Source organism: Mus caroli, unplaced genomic scaffold (genome assembly GCF_978045245.1).
Source record: "Mus caroli unplaced genomic scaffold, Mus_caroli_1 scaffold_14, whole genome shotgun sequence".
In the NCBI taxonomy this organism is placed as follows: domain Eukaryota; kingdom Metazoa; phylum Chordata; class Mammalia; order Rodentia; family Muridae; genus Mus; species Mus caroli.
This window is the reverse complement of record NW_028227269.1, coordinates 15,455,007-15,471,784: the sequence shown is the minus strand read 5'-3', so window position 1 is coordinate 15,471,784 and position 16,778 is coordinate 15,455,007. Positions and strand designations below refer to the sequence as shown.

At 47.7% G+C, this 16,778-nt stretch overlaps 1 protein-coding gene across 1 annotated transcript in view; it reads right to left on the bottom strand.

Moving 5' to 3' along the window:
- Positions 1-13,931, bottom strand: part of LOC147001108 (arf-GAP with SH3 domain, ANK repeat and PH domain-containing protein 2-like) — a 36,453-nt gene extending 22,522 nt beyond the window's left edge. The window contains exon 1 of the mRNA XM_085830216.1: positions 13,649-13,931. Coding sequence (XP_085686342.1) covers positions 13,649-13,774 — 126 coding nt within the window. The 5' untranslated portion in view covers positions 13,775-13,931. The remainder of the gene's footprint in view (positions 1-13,648) is intronic.
- Positions 13,932-16,778: the final 2,847 nt, after the last annotated feature.

The window sequence follows — 16,778 nt, the reverse complement described above, 5'->3', positions numbered from 1 at the left end:
CCTGAAAGGGCACAAGGTAAGCTTCCATAGGTCAACTTCATGATTGATTGATTTACCCCAGATTCAATTTTCCCAGTTGTTCCAACATTGTATTAAACACCATGGGGTACTTGACCTCTCTCCTGTCTATGTCTCCTTGTGGATTACTAAGATCTTCTGTTCCTGCCTGTCTCTTCTCCCAGCTTTTAATATCACAAAGCATCCACTGTTGACCATACCCACCAAACAGGTCAGTAAAATACGAAACTGTCAGTGAACACTCTCTTCAAATACATGCATCAAACAGTAACCCAGAAACAAAACTCCCACCCAAAAAGACAAACCCAGAGACCAGTACCTAGGTCAATAATCACCCCAACAGAGATGGCTACACACCAGCAAAGCAACATAGAGAGTAACAGCCAGAAACAATTGCAACCAAGAAATCCAAGCTATCCCATCACAGCACGTCTGAGAAATTAGAGCATGCAACAGATAAAGTGCAAAAGAGGTTGTTTGGGGGAAGGGAGAGGACTGAGAACCTGGGGAAGGGATAGAAGTACACAAGAGGACCTGCAGACAGGCACACAGACAGGGAGAAGAAAGAGAGCCATGAGGGGAGAGATGACAGAGAGTGTGAATGTGCAGAGAACAGAGACAGGGAACAAAAATAGAAAGCTGCTATAGCTGGTGGCTGATGTATATAAAGCATGCTTGATAACAAACACAGGGGATGGAGGCAGGAAATGACATAAGCAGTTGCTAAGTCCCTAAGAGCAGGACCTGTACACTGACAACTACAGAAGCAAGGTTCACCCGCAGAACAGGTAAGGAAGACAAAATCTCAGGGATTCAAGATGAAGAGAAAAAATTGATATCTCAGTCAAAAAAATGTGGATTCTAAAAGTTTCATGGCAATAAACAACTGGGACTTCTGCAAAATACGTGAAGGCGAAAATTACAAACGATTGAAATAGAAGAATATCCTGTCCGAAGTCTATAATTTTTCAATAAAACCATAAAAATTCTGAAATTATTAAAGCCCCTTTGCCAAATAATAATCAAATCACTAAAAATATGAAGTAAAAAATGAAAAAGCTGCAACAGAACAAAATTTAACAAAACCTATACAGTAACTCATTAGGAGAAAGCCTATCCCTTCCTCCAAGAGCAGTGGGCCTTGATGAACAGAGACATTCTATGGTTTTAGAGCTTTATTATAGAAAGGCACGGAGAAAGAGAGAAAGTAGAAGAGAGAGAGAGAGAGGCCCCCCTAGAAGGCTAGAAGGGGGAAGGCTAGATAGAAAGAGAATAAGAGGGAAAGAGGAGAGGAGAAGTCAAGAAAAAGGAAAGAAGAGAGAGGAGAGAAGTGAGAGGTAAAAGAACAAAGGAGCAAGAGAGCATGAGAGATAGGAGGGGCTGAACAGTCCTTTTTATGAGCTTTACTGTTGCTAGGTAACTGGGGAGGAGTTTAGCCTGAAGGTCAGAAGCTTGGGACATTGCCTACCTGACTTTTAGCCAGGCTTCTCTTGTGGTGGCTGGGGTGGGGGTGGGGGACAGTCATTTAGGCAGGAGCCTGAGTTCCAGAAGCATGAGGGCATTAATGCCTTCCTTGTCAAGTAAGTGAATTATCACCCTTCTGGGGTTCAGACCTCAGCTCAACTGGAGACCACCCTGTCTGTGCATAGCCCAATGCCCCACATGAATGTTGAGTTCTCCCCCAGGGCTGGGAGGAGTGAGAGTGCTCTTGGAGTACAGGCTCAAATGCTAATGTAGTGCAAACCACACCTAAGATCTGGAAATGCTCTGGCCCTGGACTTGAAGCACACTTTAACCTTGAGGAAGGGTGAGACCCACTGGCCAATCAAGGAGGCGGGATCTTCCGGGTGCATTTCCCCAAGTTCACTGTGGCTGTGCAGGCTTGAATGGTTCTCTGTGTCCTGCTCTGAGCTCTGCTGTTGGGTGCTGTGAGAGGACCTCAGGGAAGCTCTGATTTCGAGGCATGGTGAGCACAGGGTTACCCTGCCCCTTGTTCAGACCCAACTAGTGGGTCAAAGGCTTAGATGCACACCTGGGGCTGAGAGGGGAGTTTATGGCAGCTCTCCCACATCTCTGTCCAGAGCATAGGTGGAACTCTGGCAGGGTGTGGGCTCTTCCCCCCTTTCCTTTCTTCCCCAGGGCCCCGTTTTAGTTCCCAACACATTCCAGCTCAGGCTAGTCAGCTGCCTGCTCCTGCCCTCTGTGAGCAATGATCCTGCATTACCAGGACCTGACTTCAGACCTTGCCTGAGCTTGCCTCACAGCACTTGCCTTCTTCTTCCTGAAATCCAGAGGAAGAGCTTGCATAGCCCATTACCCAAGGTGCAGTGGGGTTATCAATGTGAGTGGGAGGGAGCCCAGGCAATGAACATTAAAGAGGGATTTTCGGAAACAAGAGTTTTGTTTGGGGCTCAGTGCTGGGCTCAGGGAGACTGCAGCTCCCTTTCACCAGATGATACCAAACAACCCTGGGAGGAAAGCCAGAAATGTAACGGAAACACTGTTGAGCCCTCTTGGTAGCCAGCACATCGCCATCAGTGGCAAAGTAGAGAAAAGCCACAGTTGTATTAGGACAGGTTCTCTAGGTAAACATATCTCAAATCAGAATGAATTTCTCTATGGATACAGAAAGGAAATTTAATAGATTGTCTCTCTAATGTCTAATATAGAAAGGCTCTCAGCCAAGGGAACTAGAAAAATCAAGGACGGGTTATCTCATGTTGCAGGATATTACAGCTGATATTCACTATGTACCAGAATTCTGAAGAAATAAGGACTTAGGACTTGCACTAAGGAAACCCACCTCTGCACAGTGAAAGGACATTGAAGAACCAACCAGAGTGGTCAGAACTCCTGTTTTGTCAACTGCTGAAACCCAGAGTCACATGACTCCATTTTGCCTATATGACCTACCTCAAAAAGAAATAATCTTAAATGAGCCCATTTAATGCTTTCTTACTTTACAATTACTTTTCTTTATTTTTTGAAAGTGTAATATAATCTCATCGTTTCTATTCTCTAAACCAACCCATATATCCCTGCTTGCTCTCTTTCAAACTCATTACCTCTCTTTTCATTTGTTATTTTATACATACATGTATATTCCCTAAATATATAAACACAGCCTGCACACTCTGTATAATATTATTTATATGTCTGGCTGGCAACCAACTGGCAAAAGCACATTTTCTTAACATAGGATTAAAGCACATAAAAATACTGGTCATAGCCAGGCGTGGTGGTACATGTCTTCAGTCCCAGCACTCGGGAGGCAGAGGCAGGCAGATTTTCTGGGTACGAGGCCAGCCTGGTCTGAGTGAGTTCCAGGACACACAGGGCTATACAGAGAAACCCTGTCTCAAAAAAAAAAAAAAAAAAAAAAAAACAAAAAACAAAAATAAAAAACCAAAACCAAAAACAAACAAGCAAAAAAGGACTGTTTTCAATACAAGTCCTCCAGCCAGCCAATCTTCACAGTAGAGCTGGTGTAGACCACTAAGGCATGCTGGACATTGCCACTTTTACCTTGGAGATGATAGGAGACCCATGCCTCAAGAATCAGGGAAAGACGCCCACTTCAAAGGACATTTCTACAGTGCCACTACTGCAGACAGAAATGAACCCCTACTCCTTTGCTGGTCTCCCCACTTTTCTCCTAGGCCTAGGAACAAGCACTGAAATGTCTTTAAACTGTGAAGCAGTGACTGGAGAAATGGTTTATTGTAAGAGAACTTCCTGCTCTTCTGGAGGTTCCAAGTTTCATTCCCAGCACCCACAACCAAGCAATTCACAGCTGCGTACAACTCTGGCTACATAAGCTCTAAGGGCATCGGCACTCCGAGTGTCACACACAGATACAAATCAATAAAAAGTAAATCCTAAAGAGGAAATCAGACCATGGGAGTCTGAGCCCCAAACCCTCTAACAGCTTCATGCTATTCCACAGCCAACTTGCAAATTCTCTCCCCAAGGTAAAGCCCAGTGCTATCTGGACCTAAGCCACCCCTCCACACAGGCCCCATTGCTCTCCCTCACCTCTGATCACAGGCCTTCTGTCTGCCCTGATACATCTCAGCCCTTTTCCAGGATTCATCTATGCCTAGGTCTTTGCAAGCAGGCAGCCTCTACATTCCAGACTGCTCAAAGGTCACCTCTGCAGAGATGCCTGCCTTGACTTCAGTTTCCTCCCCTCCAAAACCACATCCTATCCCCAAGTTATGCATAACCTTGATTCATCACTACCTGGCACACAACATGACATAATCAACTGTCTATCAGTGATTATCAACTAGGGAGGAGCCTTTTACAAATATAAAAGCTCCAGGCCTCACCCAAATCATATGAAATCAGAATTCAGGAGACAGAACCAGGTTCTTCCAGGCCACAAACACCCCCTCCCCGACCCTGCAACTCTGAACACAGCCAGGACTCAGGGCAGTCTACAACAGTACTTTCAAACCCTAGTGCACACACTGCTCCCGAGAGTGCTGTTAAAATGCACACACTATTTCCACAGCTCTGCCATGGAACCTGAGGCTCTGCAAGTTGCACACCACACTGACTGGTGCTGTCAGGTGAAGCATTTTGCAGTTGCAAGGGCCTATGCTCATCAACAGGACTTCCTGCAAGTATGTAGAACAAAGTCCTGAATCTACATCACACAACAGAGTGGTCACCAACCCATATGGCCACCAAGCATCTGAGACAGAGTAATGTTAGCAAAGAGCTGACTTCATTCTTGGGCTACAATGCTGACCAAAAGCCAAAAGCACAGTCCCCCACCATGAAAGGCCTCTGTAAATTCTTGGCCTAAGCAGCCTTCTACATCCTGGATGGATAGGAAAATTCCACAAAAGGCCTAGTTGATCACCAACCCAAGAGTGGATAAATATTTCCCTAAGGTAGGGACACAGATATGGAAGACTGGATGAAACCACCTTGGAGCCTCTTACACCAGGCTTCCATTCAAGGCTTTCATTCACATCCCTGATCACATGTAAGTAGTCCCAGTCTTCCTGTTCTCTATATCATCGCCATAGATGCTCTGATCACATGTAAGCAGTCCCAGTCTTCCTGTTCTCTATATCATCACCATAGATGCTCTGATCACATGTAAGTGGTCCCAGTCTTCCTGTTCTCTACATCATCGCCAGGGATGCTCTGGCAGACATGACCTCACATCACTGATCTGCCTGGAGAATCGGTTTCTCCCCACGGAACCACAGATTCTTTCAAAGAGAAGAGATGTCTAATCCCTTCACCTAACACACAGCAGCAGGTCCCAAATGCACCACAGCAAGAGCTGGGATGCACAAGGAGTGGTATCATAGTAACTGCACTACTAATCATAAAAGAGAAATTGAATTCACCTGGAGGGAAACCAATTCCACCCTAAGTGATTCAACACGTTCCAGAGACACCAATTCAGATTTCAGGGCAGCATAAAATGATCATCTGTTAACCTACTCCCTTCCAAGGATACACTGAGAAAAAGGGGGCATCCTTCTGACCATAGATTCAAAATCTGTTACCTGGGATTCTGAAGGAGCTGGTTTACAAACAAGTCACAAAGGACTACAACTCAGAATCAAATGCAAGGCCAGTTCCCACTGGAACTGCTGGGCGGAGCCTGGCACCATGAACAGCATCCCCCTAGGAGTCTGGACAGTCTAGATGTTCATTCTCCTTTTGCAGTTAGAAAAGCAAAGCGATTTCTAAGGTAACCAAGGACAACAGAACAAGAGACTCATGGCCATGGAAGGAAAAAGTTAAATTTTAATACTTAAGAGTCAATATCAAATTTATTTTTAAAACTACATCAGCCGGGCGTGGTGGCGCACTCCTTTAATCCCAGCACTCAGGAGGCAGAGGCAGGCGGATTTCTGAGTTCGAGGCCAGGCTGGTCTACAAAGTGAGTGCCAGGACAGCCAGGGCTACACAGAGAAACCCTGTCCCGAAAAACCAAAAAAAAAAACAAAAAACAAAAAAACTACATCAATGCCAAATAAGCAGGGTAGGAATGAATGGAGCTATGAAGAAGCCCTAACAAACAACAGGAGTGTCCCAAGAATGCACACAATGTTTCTCTATTTCCAGATTATTCTGAAGTAACCAGAGGCTTAAATAAACTAAGATACAAAAATCAAAGCTGGGAAGGGGGTGGGGGGTGGCCCAGCTCAGTTTTCAGATTTATGCCACAACTACTTATTTTCTCCCTTATTTCCAAAGCACAAAGCTGACACCAGTTGCGCTTCTGCACTTTGCAAACTGGGCAAAGTAAATCACCCAGAGAAAGTCATCAGGAAGTGAAAAGTTTCAAACCACCTACACTCTCACCTGTTACCAAGACAATAAGTTCCTTAGAGAGAATACATGGGGGCTGGGAAGGCAGCTTAGGGAGTCAGGTGCTTGCTGCACAAGCTTGTGAACCTGCATGGGGATCCCCAGGATTCAGGGGAAGCAGAGACAGGCCGTGGGGAACTGATTCAGGAAAGCTTCGCAAGTTCAGCCTCTGTGCTCGTTCAGCACAGGAGCCAACACAAACACACAAACACACACACACACACACACACACACACACACACACACACACCCATCCACACACAGGCACACCTAGGGGGAAGGACAACAATTTCCATTTATATGCACACCTTCATCCATTCATCCATTTTCTTCTCCCCTGCTCCATTCTAATTCCAGGGACTATATATTAACTACAGTGAAATCTGGTAAAGCAGCTACCATTTACTAAGTCTACTGTGTACTGTACCAGAACCTTCAGTAATAGACATGATTATCTAGACTGTGAACTGGACTGAAAACGGTAAAAGAGTGTGTGGGCAGGAAGGGTCTCATCCCAATTCATACAACTGGAAAGTGATGGAGCCTGACTTGGAGGTGGCTGATCTAGATATGGTTAGTTTTTTAGAATGCACCATCACTAAGCATAAGAAAAAGCCATGCAGTTTGAGAACGAAGCATCCAGCCAAGTTCAAACTCCACTTGATGTGTCTATAACCTGAACTAATCTCCTAGCCTCAAATTCCTTATCTGCACAGCAGGGATAGTTATTAAACACAACAGTTTGATGTGGAGCGCCGCTATCTCGTAAACATCCTGTGCTGAGCCATTTCCTCAGTGCTATCTCGTAAACATCCTGTGCTGAGCCATTTCCTCAGTACTATCTCGTAAACATCCTGTGCTGAGTCATTTCCTCAATAACAACTCGTAAACATCCTGTGCTGGAAATCCCCGCCCCGGGCAGCTCCGCCTCAGGGATGGGGCAATCAGTGTTGAGCCAATCATGGCTTGCCACGTCCGAGGCGGGGAGAATTTCTTATAAAAGGGAGGGGCTCGGACTGCCTGGGGTCTCCGGTTGTGAAGCTTATGCTCTCCCTCTCAAGACGCATAAAGCTTGCTGCAGAAGAACCCTATTGTGTGTGGTGTCCTTATTCGCGGGCGAATTAGAGAACACTCACATCTGGTGCCGAAACCCGGGAAAACGAAGAACATCGTGAGCACCGTCGGAGATCCCTCGGCGACGGGGAGGGTCCAGAACTGCAGGAACTACATCTCGGAAAGGTATGCCTGAATTTTACCTGACCCTTTCGCACTCCCTTCAACTAACTGGGCCGTGGGAGGGATTGCCCGAGGCTTTAATTATCGTCTTCGTGGCTTTGGTTGTATGGTTCCTAGCCCGAAAGAAAGGGCAAAAGGTTTTAGAAGCTATGCAGGAAGGTATGTCAGAATCCGAGCGTAGTGAGAGGATGGGTGTGCGCACAAAAACCGTAAAAAAGGCAAAAAAGGGAAGTGAAAAAGGACCTCCCGGGAGAAATAGAAAGGGAGAGAAGGGGAGCAGCAGGCCCGGGTTATATCCGACCCGAGAACTGGCTGCCCTCCACCTAAGAGATACCTCGGATTCTTCTGAAACCGAGGATAGTAAGCTGACCTCGGAGGAAGAGGGCGAATTAGAAGAAGAAGCAGTTAGATATAAAGGAGAAAGGTATCACCCAGATGAAGGCGGGCGACCTAAGTCAAGTAAGCCCGCGTCCGGTGTCTTCTCTAAGGATAGGAGATTGTTGGCTGCCGCCATTCCCTCCGCTCCCCCACCTTATGAGGCCCGGTCATCCACAACTTCCTTTTTTCCCCAAAGGATCCTCCGCAAGCTACACTTAGCGTTTCCTGTTTATGAACAGGAAGGGGGGAGAATCTACGCTCCTGTAGACTATAGTCAGATAAAAGATCTTGCAGAATCAGTAAGAAAATATGGTCCCAATGCTAATTTTACTATTATGATTCTTGAAAGAATGGCACAAACTGCCATGACACCTAGTGATTGGCAAATGGTGGTTAAGGCCGCCTTGCCTACCATGGGACAATACATAGAATGGAAAGCCTTGTGGCATGAGGCAGCCCAGTCCCAGGCCAGGGCCAACGCAATAGCCCTTACGCAAGAGCAGCGGGATTGGACATTTGACCTTTTAACAGGCCAAGGCCCGTGGGCCGCAGATCAAATTAATTACCATTGGGGGGCGTACGCCCAGATTTCCAGCACAGCCATACGGGCCTGGAAGTCACTTAATCGCAAGGGAGAAACCACCAATCAGCTTACAAAAATTGTTCAAGGGCCCCAGGAGCCCTTTGCCGACTTCGTCGCACGCATGATGGAGGCGGCAGGAAAAATCTTTGGGGACCCAGAGGGGATAGGACCCTTTATTGAACAGCTGATCTTTGAACAAGCCACCCAGGAATGCAGGAATGCCATTGCTCCTAGAAAATCAAAAGGGCTGCAAGAATGGCTAAGAGTGTGTAGAGAGCTTGGAGGTCCACTTAGCAATACTGGCCTCGCGGCCGCCATCATGTTAGCACAAAAGCATCCTCCACAAAAGAAGACCGGTGAACGGACTTGTTTTAAATGTGGTAAGCCTGGACATTTCAAAAGAGATTGCAAAGCCCCAGACAAGAAAGGGGGGGTCTTGACCCTCTGCACGAGGTGTGGTAAAGGGTACCACAGAGCAGATCAATGTCGCTCAGTGCGAGATATACAGGGAAGGCTTTTGCCTCCATTAAATGTTCCTGCTCCCAATGTGTCAAAAAACGGGTCATTGGGCCCACGGTCCCAGGGCCCTCAAAGATATGGGAACCGGTTTGTCAGAACATCCGGGATGGCGGAAGAAGCGACCCAGGAAGACCCACAAGGGTGGACCTGCGTACCGCCTCCGACCTCCTACTAATGCCCCAAATGAGTATCCAACCAGTACCTATAGAGCCAATGTTACCTTTGCCCCCTGGGACCATGGGCCTTATTCTCGGACGAGGGTCACTCACCTTACGGGGCCTAGTGGTCCATCCTGGGGTTGTTGACCACCTACACTCCCCCGAAATACAGGTCTTATGTTCCAGCCCCAGGGGTGTGTTTTCCATCAGTGCAGGAGATAGGATAGCTCAATTGCTGCTCCTCCCCGACACCCTCTGGGAGGGCTCCCCAGACCCCAGTCCCAAAACGATGGGGTCGTCAGGAACTGATTCAGCCTACCTTGTTGTATCCCTGAATGAAAGGCCCAAACTCTGCCTCGAAGTAAATGGGAAAAGGTTTGAAGGTATTCTTGATACCGGGGCAGACAAAAGCATTATATCCACGCACTGGTGGCCAAAAGCTTGGCCCACTACAAAATCGTCCCACTCTCTACAAGGCCTGGGATATCATTCATGCCCTGCAATAAGCTCAATGAGTTTGACTTGGAAGGCTCCTGAGGGACAAAAGGGTAAATTCGAACCTTATGTGCTCCCGCTCCCAGTAAACCTTTGGGGGAGAGACATTATGCAACATTTGGGCCTAACCCTGTCCAATGAAAAAATCGTGTCGGAGGAAGGGTTGAACAAGGCAAAAAACATGATGCTATAATTTCACATATGCCGCTAATCTTTCTAAGAGTTTGTCCCAACAGCTGCTATATAATTGGACGTCTGATTTTGATCAAACCCTCCAGAAACTTAGATTGGCCATCGTCCAAATCAATTCCACCAGACTTGACCTCTCCTTGACCGAAGGCTTATCGTCATGGATTTCTTCTGCTGTTTCTTATTTTAAGGAATGGGTGGGGGTGGGTTTGTTTGGAATTCTCCTTTGCTTCGGATCGGTATCTAGCTTATGGTTAATTTGCAAATTATATAAGAAAAATAATAGAGACAAAATCATGATATCCCAGGCGCTTGCTGCTCTGGAGCAGGGGCAATCTGCACAGGTATGGTTGGCGGCGCTTAAACAAAATTGATTTGTACCACTGGTCGCTGGCTGCCCGCGCTTTAGCGGGTGAGCTTCAGCAGCCCTAGAGGATTGTAGAGCAATGCATCGCACAGGTGGTCCCCCCGTCCCACCTGGGGAATATGCCGTCTAGTGGGGGTTTCCTGCCCTAGTCTTCCCCTCCTCGAAAAAATGGCAGAGGGACAGGTCGGAGCAACTTCGGGTCCCACTCAAGCCTAGTTGTTGCTTGCGGACATAGTTCTTACATCTCTGAGTAAGAGGATTCGGCCAATGTTCCCGTCCTCTCATACTGGGTGTCCAGTTGGTTTTATTAGACAAAAAAGGGGGAGATGTGGAGCGCCGCTATCTCGTAAACATCCTGTGCTGAGCCATTTCCTCAGTGCTATCTCGTAAACATCCTGTGCTGAGCCATTTCCTCAGTACTATCTCGTAAACATCCTGTGCTGAGTCATTTCCTCAATAACAACTCGTAAACATCCTGTGCTGGAAATCCCCGCCCCGGGCAGCTCCGCCTCAGGGATGGGGCAATCAGTGTTGAGCCAATCATGGCTTGCCACGTCCGAGGCGGGGAGAATTTCTTATAAAAGGGAGGGGCTCGGACTGCCTGGGGTCTCCGGTTGTGAAGCTTATGCTCTCCCTCTCAAGACGCATAAAGCTTGCTGCAGAAGAACCCTATTGTGTGTGGTGTCCTTATTCGCGGGCGAATTAGAGAACACTCACAGTTTGATACCTGTAATACAGGCCACGCACTGGCGAACTACTGCCATTCTAGCTACAGGTGTGCAAGCCAAGAAAGCCTATTTCAGGGGCTGGTGAGATGGCTCAGTGGGTAAGAGCACCCCACTGCTCTTCTAAAGGTCTGAAGTTCAAATTCCAGCAACCACATGGTGGCTCACAAACATCTGTAATGAGATCTGACTCCCTCTTTTGGAGTGTCTGAAGACAACTACAGTGTACTTACATATAATAAAAATAAATAAATCTTTAAAAAAAAAAAAAAGAAAGCCCATTTCAGTCAGAAAATGACAAAAGCTAGACATATTCTCCATTGGGAGCAATCAGGTTTGCCAAAGTTAATCAGATAAGTTTACTAATTCCATAACTCATTTAAGTAGAAGGCCAGGGACTTATTTTTTTAGTTGTATTTCTATGAAATGCGTAACTGTTTGTATGTCACAAAACCTACCCTAATGTCTCATCTGACCATAAAAAGACATTTGCTTAAAGTCTAAGTATTGTAAACATGGTGTGTTATTACACTAGACAGAGAACAACTTTTTGTTTTGGAAGTGAACATTAAATAATGTAGGAGGAGAAAGAAAGCATTATTTTAAGTAATCCACACTGAGTCCTTTCACCCTTCAAATTAGTTCATACACACTATTATCTTAGAGCGGGTGCTGGCTTTACTTAAAATGAGATGAGCCTGCAAAGAGTTCAGGTTTTCCCTGTTTCCAACTCAAATCCATTTTCTGCTTAGGAGGCTGAGTGAAGCCAGCCTGCAATTTAACAGAATGACCAAATCCAGTCTCTCTTTAATCTACCCAGTAACTGAGCTCTTGGGTAATCTCCTGCACTGCATGGAAAAGCAGCTTTGGGTTCATCCACTATAAACTAAAATTAATCAGAGAGAGGCCACGCCTACTTTAATTGCAACTCCTATTTGCCAGGCTTTCCAACATCTGCCAGTATTACTGATACCTAACTGATTCAATACAATGAGAGACGCGTCCTAACTTTATAAACATGAGCTGTCTTTTAAGGACATCACACACAAGTGTCCTTTCCACAGAGGGAATCCTACCTTTTTGGATGTAATTATTTTCATAAGCATTAATGATGTATTTTCAAAACACTGTGACTATCTTCCTAGTGCTTTTCAAGAGCCCTCATGGGGGAGGGGCTCTCATCCCCATCATCCCCCACCTGTCTCATTAAAGGCATCAGTGGCACCTAAAGGCCAGGCTGACAAAAGTGGACTAAAGCAATCTGCTCTCACTGAATTTGCTGCAAAAGATTTACAAGCAGATCTTTGGGAAGACAGGAGAGAGAAAAGAAAGGGGACTAGGGTGAAGGAGATGAATGGATACCCTAGCTCACTTCCAAGAGCAGGATGCTGAACCTAGTATTTTTCATTGAGTCTAGTCCTGACTGTGTAGGTCTACAAAGACAAATATTTTACACGAAGGAATAATAGTCTAGTCCCCCACCCCATCCCCCGCCCAGGCAAAGCCTAATACCGAATGCTTTGGTCAAGCAAGGGGAAAGGATGTAATGACATAGCTTAATTTAAAAGCTCTCTGAACACCAGCCTCTGACACAAGTATTTTAAAATATGTACCTTGATGTTAAAATTCTGAGCAAAGGAAATGTAGTCATCGGTTCACTACTGCTACACATGTGTGTCTCATTCTCCAGCTACCTATTGTGAGTCCAGCTGGACGCACAAAGCCTACAGAGCCGAAAACACGAAACTCTAAATTCTGTTGGGGAGGTAAAGAAAATGATGTAAGTGAGGCTTTCCCAAACCGCGGACAGCCGCGGTCCCTGGACTCACACAGCCTCTTCCAAGCCTGCTTCAATTTTCAACCCAAACTGCTTCCTTCTTGCAGTCCCTCTTCCCCAGGATCTGGAGAGCTCGCTGCTTAGCCACTCAATACAATGACTATGCAGGCCCTTTCCAGGTTAAGGGCACAGGAGCTGATCATACTGTCAACAGGCACCACACAGGTATCCCACAAGCGGCCACCAAAGACCTTTTGGACCTCAAAGAGACCATTCTCCACATCCCTCTACAGCGCTACTCTGTGGCAAGTAGTGGGCACTGCCAGGCCTCCCAAGATGGGATGGGCACCCTTGCCTAAGCAGCTTGGGGTCCCTGGATCTGCTCTAGGTGTTGGCTCTGAAGCCACAGCTGCTCCCGCCGGGCTACTTCCAGAACAAGTTGGAGAGGTCCACGCAGGGAGAGCCATCACTCCGGGGCCGCAGAGCTCGCAGGGGTCCCCGGCTCGAAGCCGCCACAGACTCTGCAGCCGAAGTTGACCTCTCCGAGGATGGGAGCAAAGAACCTGAAACCCTGCGAGGGAAATGAGAACAGACAGGAGCGTTCCCCCCCCCCCAAAAAAAAAAGGCCCAAGGTGGCCAAGAGGCCTCTCCCTAGAGCAGGGAACAAAGGGCTTCTGTGTCGGGCACTGCTGGTCCGGCTGCGTCCGGCTTTGGGGGACCAGAAACTTTTCCCGGGTGTGGGCGCAGGCGGAGGGCACTGGGTTTCGGGCACCAGGCGCGGAATCCTACCGGGTGCCCAGGGCGCAGCGGGATCCCCGCGACCCTTGCCTCCCGCCCCGCGCGGGCAAAGCTACCGCTCACCTCCTCGATGGCCGCCACGGTGTTCCGGCACTGGGCCGTGCGCGTGGTGAAGCTAGAGGCCGTGGGCGCCTTGTAGTCCTCATGGGTCTCGGCCACGAATTCCGACACGGAGATCTGGCCCGGCATCGCCGGGGCACAGGGGCGTGGACTGCGGCCGCCTCAGTCGCCCAGGGCGCGGGCTCCGACCCCGCCGCTGCCGCCGCTCGGGGACTCGGACAGAGGGGAGCGCGGGCGCGGAAGTCGCCGCGGGGCGCGGGAGCCTCCGCGGGAGGCCCGGTGGCAGCAGGGGCGCGCGCAGCCCTCAGCTCTGCTCGCTGTGCTCCGGGAGACGCAGCTTCCGAGTCCTCTGCAAAGGAGCCCAGACGCGGGCGCGCACAGTCAGCGGGAACTGCGCGCCACCAAGCCGCTGTCCGTGATGCCTCCCGCGAAAAGGGGAGGGCCCGGCTGGGGAGGGCGCGGAGGCCCGCCTGGAGGGGCGGGACCCAGACCTGGCCGCCAATCGGGTCGCCCGCCGCTACTGTGTCGCCAGGAAGCGGAGGCCTCAGCAAGGAGGGCTATGTGGGCTCAGGGCCCTTCAGCAGCTGTGGGTTGCTGCGTTGCGTCTGCCTTCCGACGTCTGGGGTTCGAGGGCGCGCCCTCTCTTGAGCTGCGGTGCCCGGCTCCCACCCTGCACCCGCCATGACCTCTAGCAACATTGCCCAGAGGGCGTGGAGTGGAACCAGGGATACTGGCTTCCAGACTGGAAGGGAGCCCACCCTTTTACTCCCCAATCCCACCGTTAGCCTCAGAACCCCCTGAATTCCACACCAGAACCTCAGGAAAGTGCCAGTGAGACAGTGTGGGTAGCTCGCCCCCTACAAGACAGTGAAATCCTCCAGGGCACTTTAGCAGGACAAGATGTAGACAGTTAGTTGGGGATGCAATGATAGGGACCATGTTGTGTCTGTGCTCCTTCTCACAGCCTTAAGAAGCCAGGGGTAAAGGCGGGTGTTTTGCATAGGGAGTTGACCATGGTACAAGCCGAATGGGAATTCAAACCCATGACCTTCGACTTGGAAGAATACTCCAACCCCTAGTAAGCATCCTGTTCCCTAAGCTTGTACAATTAGGGACACTCCCAGTTACCTGAAGACAGTTTTAGGGTGCTAGTCCAGGCTTTACCCTAAGAAAATCGTAGAATGCACTGATGTGCTGTGGGAAGTGGGGGATACCCAAGAGAACCAGAGGTAGAGATGATTCTCAGAGAGTACTCCAACCCACAGCTGACTGATCACAGACACAACTGGGCCAATAAATCATCTGAATTAGGACATTTTCATCTATATCTCATGCAGAAATTCTCAGCTGTATTTTAAAAACCCAGAGGTTCTGAAGACACTAGTCAAAAATCACACCCTCTAACTCCCCGAGGCAAGAGGCATGGTTACTGCTGCTGCCAACAATACAGCCTAGAGAAACTTACAAAAACCTTTTGTGGGTCTGAAAAGAAGGGAATGTGAGGGACATTGTAAACTCAACATGGGAAATAAAAGTGGTCTCCTACTGCCATAGGACAGTAGACCAATCCATCTTTTTAAGGCTCCCATGTACAAATATGCTGTATGAGGTAGCAGCTGAGGTCAGACATTATGTATGGCTTCTGGTATTTTACCAGCACTGCCTGTGAACATCCTTCCATTTAGTGTCTCAGGGTCACACCTATCTCAGCATTTATAACTTGAGGGTATTGTGTTATAGTACAGGCTCTCCTCCACAAGGCAATTTTCTGTTCCCTCTGCCTCTCTTCCCACCTATAAGTTCTTTTGTTCTTCTCTGAAATTGAAGAATATTCCCTGTGACTTTTCAAGGTTTTAGTTTTGGAGACATGGTCTCTGTGATACCTTGGGAAGTAAAAAGAAAGTAGTGTTTTTCCTTGACATAATATAGTACCAGTCAAGCGAATGAATGTGCCTAACACACACACAAACACATAGACACACAGACACACAGACACACACATACAGAGACACACACAGAGACACACACATAGACACACACACACAGACACACACACACACAGACACATACACACACACGGACATACACATAGATATATACACACACATACAAACACAGGGACACACAAATACACACACACACACAGAGACACACACATAGACACAGACACACACATACACAGAGACACACACACATGGAGACAAACACAAAGGGATACACACACAAACAGAGACACAGAGACACACACTCACACAGACATGAACATAATTTAAGGTTTAAATGTTGAACAGGAATCAAGAGAACACTACCCACTCCTTTGTATGTGGTTCTGAGGATTGAATCCAAGGCCTTGAACCTACAGGCAAGTGCTCGAACACAGAGTTACTACCCCAGCCCTCATTTACATATTTTTAATGCATCGAGAAAAGAAGATGCTTAACTGATTGTCTAAGCCAAACAAGGCAGCTGAGTGTCATGACTTTGTTGAGGATTATATTCACAGGCAGGCACATCTGAGCCACCGCATTGTGAGTAGCAAAGATGTTTGTGGAAAAACGCTGCCAATCATCTATGTTATAGCAAGGAAGCCACAGGTGTTATGGGCAGATGAAGGTACACCAGACATCTTTACCAGCCTTGCTTGCTCATTAATATAAACAAATGCCAACTGACATTGATGTTGGAAAGAGACTCATCTGTCAATGACAGCAGCTACTTCTTTGCTGACTGAGTTGGATAATAAGCATTTCTTCTACGTCTTATTTTGTCCAGGCATGGTTAAACTGCAGATTTGGTATTGATGCAAGCACTTGGCAAAAATCAATGGAAGCATGTATGAGAATCAATTAGCTACACGGGCTTCACTATAGAGTAGCGGATATCTCTGAATCCTTTGCAGGCTGTGTACTGTCCAGTCTGTAAGTCAGCAAACATAAAATAAGTGTATTTATGGATATACACACACATCTATTTTCAGAGACTAGGCTTTCAGTATTTACCAGCCCAATTTGAATACAATTCTATCTCTCCTGCCAACAGGCAGAGCAGTGGCCCTCCCAACTCTGATTCATGGTCCTGGAATTAAATACATATAGGATTAAAGCCCTGATACACTGAAATGCAAGCAAAGGCA